This window comes from Rhinoraja longicauda, chromosome 21, assembly GCF_053455715.1.
Source record: "Rhinoraja longicauda isolate Sanriku21f chromosome 21, sRhiLon1.1, whole genome shotgun sequence".
NCBI classification, from domain to species: Eukaryota; Metazoa; Chordata; class Chondrichthyes; order Rajiformes; family Arhynchobatidae; genus Rhinoraja; species Rhinoraja longicauda.
Window position 1 is genome coordinate 24,050,435 of NC_135973.1, and position 10,195 is coordinate 24,060,629.

Consider the following 10,195-nt stretch of genomic DNA (forward strand, 5'->3'; position numbering starts at 1 on the left):
TGGTGGGGAGGTCAATATCCATGATGGACCAGGCAGTGTCTACCACCTTTTGTAATCACCTTTGTTCCTGGGTATTTGAGTTGTGTGTTAATCAAGCAAGAGTGCAAGACCTGATCCATGGATGGTAATGGTGTCATCCTCTTTTGTAATATCGCAAATACCACTTCCACATTTCAGAATAATACTTTTAAACATTGATCTCGAAAAATATATACGATCCAAAGTACCAGGATTTTGGGAAGGTTAAAAAGTTAAAATGCACAATATCTGGAATTTAGACCAATTTTATGTTGAGAATTTTAGGTCAGAAATGAACATTGTACATTCCATGTCTCTCGGGGCCAATCTACAACTACAATGTTTCCACAAATCTATACAGACAAAATTGGCCTCATTTGTACATTTTGTTTAGGGAATCATCTGCATGTTCTATTCCCTGCCAACTCTTCTTTTAGCAGCAGTTTTTGTAGATTGCCAGTGTTTAATGTTATGCTTTCAAATCCAGATAATTTCTCTGTATCTATGGTAACAACTGTATAACTAATAGATGCGGCACTGCTTGCTTGTTTTAATTGGGGGAGATGGGGCCACTCAGCAGATTACAGTTTTAAAGGGTTTCCTTCTGATCTGAATTAGATAGAAGCAAGTCCTCGTAGCAAAAGATCCATCTCTCAGATAGATGAGTCTTATTTCAGATTTAGGTATTTATTCACAAAATGCTGGAGTAACTCAGCAGGTCAGGCAGCAGATCGGGAGAGAAGGAATGGGTGACGTTTCGGGTCGAGACCCTTCTTCAGACTGATCTGAAATCTTATTTCAGATTGTATTGCATAGCTCACACAATTCCTTACCCGCAGTTGCTACGTCCAAAACAAGACTTAATTAGTTCTCCTAAAGAGCCAACTACCGTACAAAGAATTAGTCCCATGTAGAATATATACACTGTGTTTATGAGTGATTGATTGAAAAATGCCTAATGGAAACAGGCCCTTCGGCCTACTGAGTCCATGACAACCATCGATCATCTTTTTAGTTTACTCTAAAGATACAATGCGGAAACAGGCCCTTCGCCCCACCAAGACCGCGCCAACCAGCTATCCCCGTACACCAGTACTATCCTACACACTAGAGACCATTTACAAGTTTTACAGAAGCCAATTAACCTACAAACCTGTACGCCTTTGGGGTGTGGGAGGAAACCGGAACACCCCAAAAAAAAAACATACAGTCACAGGGAGAATGTACAAACTCCGACGGACAGCACCCATAGTTAGGTTTGAACCTGGGTCTCTGATGCTGTAAGGCAGCAACTCTATCGATGCGCTGCCTCCCTTCACACCAGTTCTGTTATCACACTTTCACTTCTTTAGGAAATGGGAGAAAGGTGTGCGATCACAGAGACAATTGCAAGCTCCCTTCAGATGGCATCCATGGTCAGAATTTTCATAGCTGAGGGGAGTTTAGAGAGTTAAGAGATACAGCATGGGAAACTTCTTCAGTCTAAGGTTAGGGGGAGGGAAACTAGAGGTATGAAAAGGTTCAGAACAAATTACTGATGACCAAGGAAAGGTGGAGCCCACAATGGTCCATTGTTGACTGTGGAAGATGGGTTACGAAGGGATGTATGTCGAATAAACTTTAGTTGTTGAAGATTTGGATTATTTTTAACAAGTAATGTTAACTCTCGACTCTAATGGATATCTGGGTTTTATCTGCAGATATGGGACATAAGAACTTTGGAATGTGTGCATGTGCTGCAGACTTCTGGCGGAAGTGTTTATTCTATCGCAGTTACAAATCACCACATCGTGTGTGGGACATATGAAAACCTCATCCACGTGAGTAATTCCTTTCCACAGAGCATATTGTTTAATTACGAACCTTTCGTGGATCGAAAACTAGGCGGGTTACAATTACCAAAGGACTGCAGCACTGTGAGATGCTGCCTTCCAGATGAGCCATCAAAACTCAGCCCTATCTGAGCTCTCAGAGTAATGTAAAAGACCAAAGGTACTATTCCAGAAAACAAGTCCAGAAGTTGTCTTGTCTTGGCCAACATAAACTCCTCTGAATTCATAGCGCTAGACCACCAAGGTCACTATTTTAGGTGCAACTTTACTGTGCACAAATTGGCCCCTGTGTGTCCTCCATTACACCAGTGTTTTGTTTAATTTAGAAATACAGCATGGATTGCTGTACTTCAGCCCACTAAGTCCATGCTGACAACGATCACCTGTATGCTAGTTCACTATCCTACACTCCAGGGACAATTCACAGAAACCAAATAACAAAAAACCCTGCACGTCTTTGTGATGTGTGAGGAAACTGGACCACTGGGAGAAAATCCAAGTGGTTGCAGGGAGAACGTCCAAACTCCGTACAGACAGCACCCGTAGTCAGGATTGAACCGGGTTTCTGCTGCTGATCCTAGAAAAAAAGATTGGCAGGTCCGACAGCATCTCAAGAGAAGATGGATAGGTGACATTTCGAGCCGGGACCCTTCTCCTCCTGATGCCCTAATCCTCCTGAACCCGCCTACCCTGGAGTAATTTTCAGTGACTATTTGACCAACCCAACCCGTGTATCTTTGGAGATAAGAAACTGGAAGATCCCAGCATATCGTTGGGACATGGGAAGAAGCCAGAACTCCATGGGGAATGCTACGAGGTTGCAGGGACAACGCTTGGCCTCCACACAGATTGTAAGCGAGGTCAGGATCGAACCTGATTTTGTTTGAGCCATGATGTGGCCGCACTACTTGCTGCGCCACTTCAGTATATTCTGAGGTTGTGAACAAAGCTGCAATTTTGTAATCCTCTGAACTCCTTTTCAAGGTGTGGGACATAGAATCGAAAGAGCAGGTCCGAACCCTAACTGGTCATGTGGGCACAGTATATGCCTTGGCTGTGATTTCAACACCAGATCAGACCAAAGTTTTCAGTGCATCTTACGACCGGTCGCTCAGGGTAAGTTATCATCTCAGTTCAATGTGGGAAATGTACCACCTTGCCTCTTTTTTAATGATCCAATGATGATTTATTATCAAATATACCGCGGTACAATGACAGTTTTTTAATGCATGCCGAGCAGTAAGATTGTTGTCATACATGGGTACAATGGTCGGTTAAGTACATAATGCATAAAAACAGCCCTCTAAGCCTAGATCCAGGGTTTGGCGCAATTTTGGCACAGCCTCAGCTGCAGCTGTCCACAAAGGCACGTTGCAGCCGTAGCCTCTATCCAGTTTTCCCACGAACCGTCGACCCTCTCCTCACCTGGCCACCTTCAACCTTCGCCAGGGTGTCTCCCGCAGCCAACTTTGAGGGCGTGGAATGTAAAACCTTACTGGCTCTCTGCCCACCATCTGCCGCCGTCGCCGACTCCCCCCCACCTCCTCTCCGCTTCCCAGTCTTCAGGGGCGAGCAGGGTCCGGGCTTGGCGGTTTTCCTCTCCCGGTTCCGTGGCGGGCGAGCCAGGCCTGCTGTCAGGGTATGGTCGCAGGGACCTGCCGCACGAGGCTTGCATTATCAGTTACATGAGATCAACAGGGATCAGGGGGTATGGAGAGAAGGCAGGTACAGGCTACTGAGCTGGATGATCAGCCATGATCATATTGAATGGCGGTGCAGGCTCGAAGGGCCGAATGGCCTACTCCTGCACCTATTTTCTATGTTTCTATGTAACATTCATTTGCTAACAAACTTGGCGAATTAGAATCATAGAGTGTGGAAACAGGCCCAAAGTGCCCACGCTTGCCCAGCACCAGTATATATTATAATTGTTGTATCCAATATTCATGTGCATGAACATAATTTTGCTCTAGGTTTGGAGTATGGATAACATGATCTGCACACAGACCCTGCTCCGTCACCAGGGCAGTGTCACCGCACTAGCTGTCTCCAGAGGACGACTCTTCTCAGGTGCAGTGGATAGCACAGTTAAAGTAAGTGTTTTATTTTATAAAATTAAATAACAAACTAAAAATTCAAGAACTACAGAGTATCTGTGAAGAGAAAAGGCAGGATTTGACATTTTGGAAATAGCCAGGATTAAGCAAGTCATGTTCATTTATTCTGAACTTAACTTGCAACATAGATGAGGAAAAACTATTCGATCCAGAGTGCTGATGTAACTGGGCGGGTTAGGAAGCTTCTCTGGAGAACATGGCTAGGTGACGTTTTGGGTCGGGACCCTTCTTCACACTGAAAGACAGCGGTAGAGTTGCGTGGGTTTCCTCCGGGTGCACCGGTTTCTTCTCACATTGCAAAGATGTGCAACTTTGTAGGTTGATTGGCTTTGGTAAAATTGTAATTTGTCCCAAGTTTGTAGGACTCCAGTCTGAAGAAGGACCACATCCCCAAACGTCACCTATTCATGCTCTCCAGAGATGCTGCCTGACCTGCTAAGTTATTCCAATACTTTGTCCTTTTGTGTAAACCAGCACCTGCTGTTCCTTGTTTCTACAAGGACCAATGCATGCTGCTAATCTGAATAGCTGAAGGATCCAGCTAAGGTACCTAATTGTTACGTAATGAATTTTGGGTTAATATATAGACAGAGCGCAAGGAATTGAGTTGGTGAGGCCGCGATTTGAGCTGGAACGTGTACAGAGAAGATTTGCATAGATGTTACCAGAATTTGAGATCATGAGCTATAGGGAGATGCTGGGCTGGCTGGACTTCCTTGGAGCGTAGGAGGCTGAGGGGTAATCTTATAGATCAGGTGAGGAATAGATAGGGTGAATGCAGTTTTTTACCCACAGTGGTGGAATCAGCAACCAGAGGAGATGGGTTTAAGGTGAGAGACGAAAGATTTATTACTGAGGGTCAACTTTTTCCACACAGAACTTGGTGGGTATATGGAACGAATTGCCAGAGGAGGTAGTTGCGGAAGGTACCATAACATTTAAATGACATTTGGACGGGTACATGGATAGGAAAGGTTTAGAGGAGTAGGAACAAAACGCAGGCAGTAGGCACTAGTACAGATGAAGGCATCTTGTCGGTGTGGGCAATTGGGCCGAAGGACCCATTTCCATGTTATGAGATAAACGGCTCTTTTTCCAGTTGACTGCATAATCACTGGTAGATTGCCAAGCAAAGCAGCTCCAGGCTCTCAGCTATTTACCATGTCATCAGGTAAACTCCAATCCTCTGGTTTTGCAAGGGCTCCATGCAGGGGACACTTCCACCTGAACCACATTGATACATTACCATGGAGCTGCCAGTATACTGTAGTATGGATAGTTTGCATCGAGCAGTATCTTGGATTCATTGACGCGGGAGTTTAGTTTGGTTTAGAGGCACCCTTTGGCCCACCTGGTCCGTGCCGACCATCAGTCACCCGTACACTAGCTCTATCCTACACCCTGGGGACAATATAGAGCAGCCAATTAACCTATAAATCTGAATGCCATCGGAATGTGGAAGGAAACTAGAGCAAAACTATGCGATCACGGGGAGAACATGCAAACTCCATACAGACAAGGTTTCAAGGTCAGTTTATTGTCACATGTACCAATTAAGGTACAGTGAAATTTGAGTTACCATAAAGCCATACTAAGTTTAAAGCAACAACCACATAAAAGTTAACAAGCATCCATCACATTCCTCACTGTGATGGAAGGCAATAAAGTTCCAGCTTCTTCCTCTTTGTTCTCTCGCGGTCAGGGCAGTCAAACCATCCGCAGTTGGGGCGATCAAAGCCCCTGCAGCCGACGATCGAAGACCCCGTCGGGGTGACCGAAACTCCTGCACCGGGGCGGTTGAAACTCTCCGTGGCCTGGAGCTCCCGAGTCGGCCTCTCTTCTCACCAGAGACCGCGGGTTTCACGACTTTAAAGTCCACAGGCCCCGCGGTTGGAACTTCGAACCCCGGCAAAGGGATCACAATCTCCGCGATGTTAAAGTCCCGCGGTTTGGAGCGCCCGTCGGTGTCCAGGAAAGGCCGCCAACTCCACGATGTTAGGCCGCAGGGTGGACGGAGACACGATAGGGGAAAAATCGCATCTCCTTCAAGATACGAAATTGAAAAAAAGTTTTCCCCAACCCCCTCCCCACCTCCCACGTAAAACAAACCAATGAACACTAAAACATACTTTTTAGTGTAAGAAAATAACTGCAGATGCTGGTACAAATCGAAGGTATTTATTCACAAAATGCTGGAGTGACTCAGCAGGTCAGGCAGCATCTCAGGAGAGAAGGAATGGGTGACGTTTCGGGTGGAGACCCTTCTTCAGACAGACTAAAAACAACAAAAAGAAAGGGCAGGCAGACAGTTGGCGAGGCAGCTACTGCTGGTGGCACCGCACTTAGGATCGAACCCGTGTGTCTGGTTGCACCACTGTGCGAAAACTTGCACGATTTCTCCATCACCGCTTCTTCACTTGGCAAATCCAGTATTCCATATTTGCCAGAAACCCACTAACATTTTTGTTTTATTCCTTCCAGGTCTGGACCTGTTAGGACACAAGATTTCCTAAACGGACTGCAGCATTCTCCGCGGCTCGACTTTCCAATGTGGAGGTTGTTATTGGAATGGAAGCAAAGCCAACACAACGTGGCTGCCACAGAGCAATCTGTTCTAAGATTGCCGGCCGATTTTTTTCTTTTCTTCTTCTGCTTTGTAAAGGAAGACGCAGCCACAGGTTTCCCAGTGGGGAAGTAACACTGTCACATTGCCAGCACACTAGAATTAACCAAGTTCTGAAGGAATTGATTGAAGGTGTGGCACAAGACAATGAAAGATATGCACTGTAAACTGGCCTTCATAATTATGGTGTGATTTTTAAAAAAATTGTGTGTAGTGCATATAGGTATAGGAGCCTGCATTCAGGTCTGTATGTGTGCACCCCTGAGTTCTCCCACCTCATTAATCAAATGGATCAAGCCCATTCTGAATAACCGAAAATGAAAGTCGCTGGGAAATGTGTTGCGGCTCACTTAAGAGTCGACGTGGGTGACTGTATCCTTCATTAGCCTTACTGTTTCTGTATTGTTTTGCGCTGTTTCAAGTGCATACCCACAAAAAGGCTGGTTTATGAGCTGCAGCCAAGTGAGACCTTCAACCCGTGTACCAGCCAACCTTAATTTGATCCGTGTTTACTTTTATAAAGAACAATTTCACGTTCATGTCATTCGAGCAGAATTCGGCCATTCGGCCCACCGAGTCTACTCCGCCATTCAGTCGTGGCTGATCTATCTTTCCCTCCCAACCCCATTCTCCGGCCCACTCCCCATATCCTGTGACACCCTTACTAATCAAGAATCTCCGCTTTAAAAATCCCCATTTGTATTCTAGCAAGGCAGGGTGATCATTGAAGCTGCACTCTCTTTACCTTCTGTACGCCTTCTTAACACAAATTGTCACCAAATGGCTGTAATGAGGTACGATTTCTCCATCCTGCTTACTCGCTTGGCAAATCCAGTTTTCCAAATAAAAGAAAATCGTCCTTTGCCAATGTTTTAGCAGCTGAGACATACCAACGATTTCACGTTGAAAGTAATATCTGCTGCTGCTACTTACTCATTTCTGTTTTACAGGATCGTTACTTAATTACTGTTAAAATGAAATTAATAAGGCTTTAAAATGAGCCTGGCTGCAGCAAATGTCTTGAACAATCAGTGTTGTGCAATTATTGATTTTAACACAGTAAATGAATTTTAATAGGAAGATTAAATAGATGTGAATAGGAAAATGGAATTGGCCATAGCTCCCTTTTTATGTGTTTCTGAAGCTGAACATGTATGAGGTCTTTCCTCCCGCTGGGTCTCCCAATAGCTCACTGACTAATATACAAAATGGTGCAGTACTCAACCCCAGTATCCAGCTAGTTAGATCAGCCAGAGTGCTTTCACTTGCCCTCTGTATCCAAACCCAGGCGACCCAAGATTCATCCAGGATCCCATTCTGCTTGTGTGCCATCTGTGTGGGGTTTGCATGTTCTCCCTGTGGGTTTACTCTGGGATATCCGGTTTCCATCCACATCGAATTTGTACGTTAATTGCCCTTTATAAATTGTCCCTGGTTAGTAGAGAGTGGGATAACATGTGAACGGTGATCGATGCTCAACGTGGACTCAGGTGGGCAAAGGGGCCTGTTTCCATGCTGTATCTCTAAACTAAACTAAACTCCTGGGGAACAATGGCACTTCATCAAAATCACCAACTTGAGAGAGGATGAGTAGAAAATTGTGGGAAAAGTTCCAGTTTTTGCCCTTGGACACAGTGAGAGGTTAATATTCAGAAGTCAGTGGCTTTCTTCCACTAAGAGCCTTAGAACTGATATACAATGTGAATTATGCATTTGTGTACAAGCGTAGCCTCTTCGTTGCACATGAAATCTCTGCTGTTTACCATTAGAATGCATGTAAATGCACAGTTTACTATTAATATAGTAAAACGATACAGATTTGGTGCAATCTCCCATGCAAGAAAGCACCATCTGCATGCATAAATCTTCCTTTTTCTTAAATGTTATGTGGCACATGATTTAAAAGCTATAAATAAGGCCCAGTCTAAAAATTAAACAATTCCACTTGTTCAGCTGCTCTATATTAATGTGCAAGTCTAAATTGTTGGCTTCTGGGAGTTAGAATGGTTGTGTACATAGATTTACCCAAGGAAGGATCCACCTGCTACAAAATGTAGTATATATTTGAATATATCAAATATATATTTGAATATATCAAATATTTCAATAGGAATCATTTATATAAGTATAGATATCATGTGATTTGAGATTGTGACTGAAAATCAATATTCAATAATCATAGTACGGTTCTGGATATTGAATGAATGTTAACTGTGTACTTGAGAATTACAGGTAGACATTTTGTTAGTTTACAATGCAAGCATACATTTCAATATGATTGAAAGCCTCCACAGTTTGGTTAAAATCAGCTTGTTTTTCAAATAATCTTTTCTAATGAGATAAGTGCCTATTTTTTTAGAGCTCAACTATACCTGCATTTAGCTCATGGCCACCAGTCACTGCATTTGTCGTAAAATGGAGACACAATAAACTGCAGATGCTGGGATCTTGTGTAGAACATGCAGTGCTGGAGTAACTCAGCGGGTCAGGCAGCATCTCTGGAGTACATGGTCCGAAGAAGGGTCCCAACTCGAAACGTCGCCCATCCATGTCCTCCAGAGATGCTGCCTGACGCGTCGAGTTACTCCAGCACTTTATATTCTACTGCATTAGTCGCGCTAATCTATCTGTTGTCGAACAGGTATGTGGTGAAAGCTTATCATAGTGATCATTTCAGAAATGCACTCTAGCTGAGATAAGAAACGTTATCCCCCGGTTTGTTGCGTTGAACACAGTGTAACTTGCAGCCCCACACATGCAATGGAGATGTGTAGCTGCAACAGTGTTCACCAAGGAAACTGCAACCGAACTGGCACTGTGCCTGTTGTAGAAGGGCTGGTTTCATGTCACTTAAATTCTGCATTGCATGCACACACACACGCACACACACACGTTTAGCATGGATGTATTTTATATTGAAACAGAGAATGTCTGGTTTAAATACCTATTTTTAAAAATTGTAAATGTTTTAAAGAATAATTAGTTGGAAAAACAGCAACAAACACAAAACCGAAAAGGAGCCATGCATTTTGTAGGCCTCTTTGTCCTGATGTGCAGAACTATCTAGAAATGCCTTACTTGGTTTATTTTCAGGAGTTCAGAACTTGAAAGCCAGCAGATTCTTCACCTGTTGGAAAAGTGGTTTGGTCTGTTGTTTTGGGGCATCGCTGAGAAATACAATCTGAGACTTAAACGCAAGTTGTTGCCAAATGCATACCTGATCCAGACATGGGTTTTGATTTGCCATTCCAATTCGCTCTTCCTTCCACACTCCGCCTCTTATCATAGATAGTTCTGCCCAAGCAAGACAGCGTTGGCTGATCAGCGATGCATTAATCAAGGTGCCATTATAATTTGTGTACAATGCCCCATTCTGCTGGGTGCCAGCCACATTGAGGCCCAGACACTGTCAACCACTTTGAGTATATACATCTGCTGCTTCCATCATTGGTACCCAACTAACCTAGAGAAGTAACCAAAGTTCCTTACCGTAATTTTGCACCAATATTGTGTTGAAAACGATTGTGAAACTGATGTGTTATGTGACTGTACATTTTTATTATTTTGTTAAAAGTATTTACAACAATAAATCATCCTCCCAACTC

General features: G+C 43.9%; 1 protein-coding gene across 1 annotated transcript in view; it reads left to right on the forward strand.

The window, feature by feature from the left end:
- Window positions 1-10,195, forward strand: part of traf7 (TNF receptor-associated factor 7) — a 62,552-nt gene extending 52,357 nt beyond the window's left edge. Inside the window, 4 exon segments of the mRNA XM_078418125.1 lie at window positions 1,719-1,838; window positions 2,835-2,966; window positions 3,824-3,943; window positions 6,449-10,195. Coding sequence (XP_078274251.1) covers window positions 1,719-1,838; window positions 2,835-2,966; window positions 3,824-3,943; window positions 6,449-6,463 — 387 coding nt within the window. The 3' untranslated portion in view covers window positions 6,464-10,195.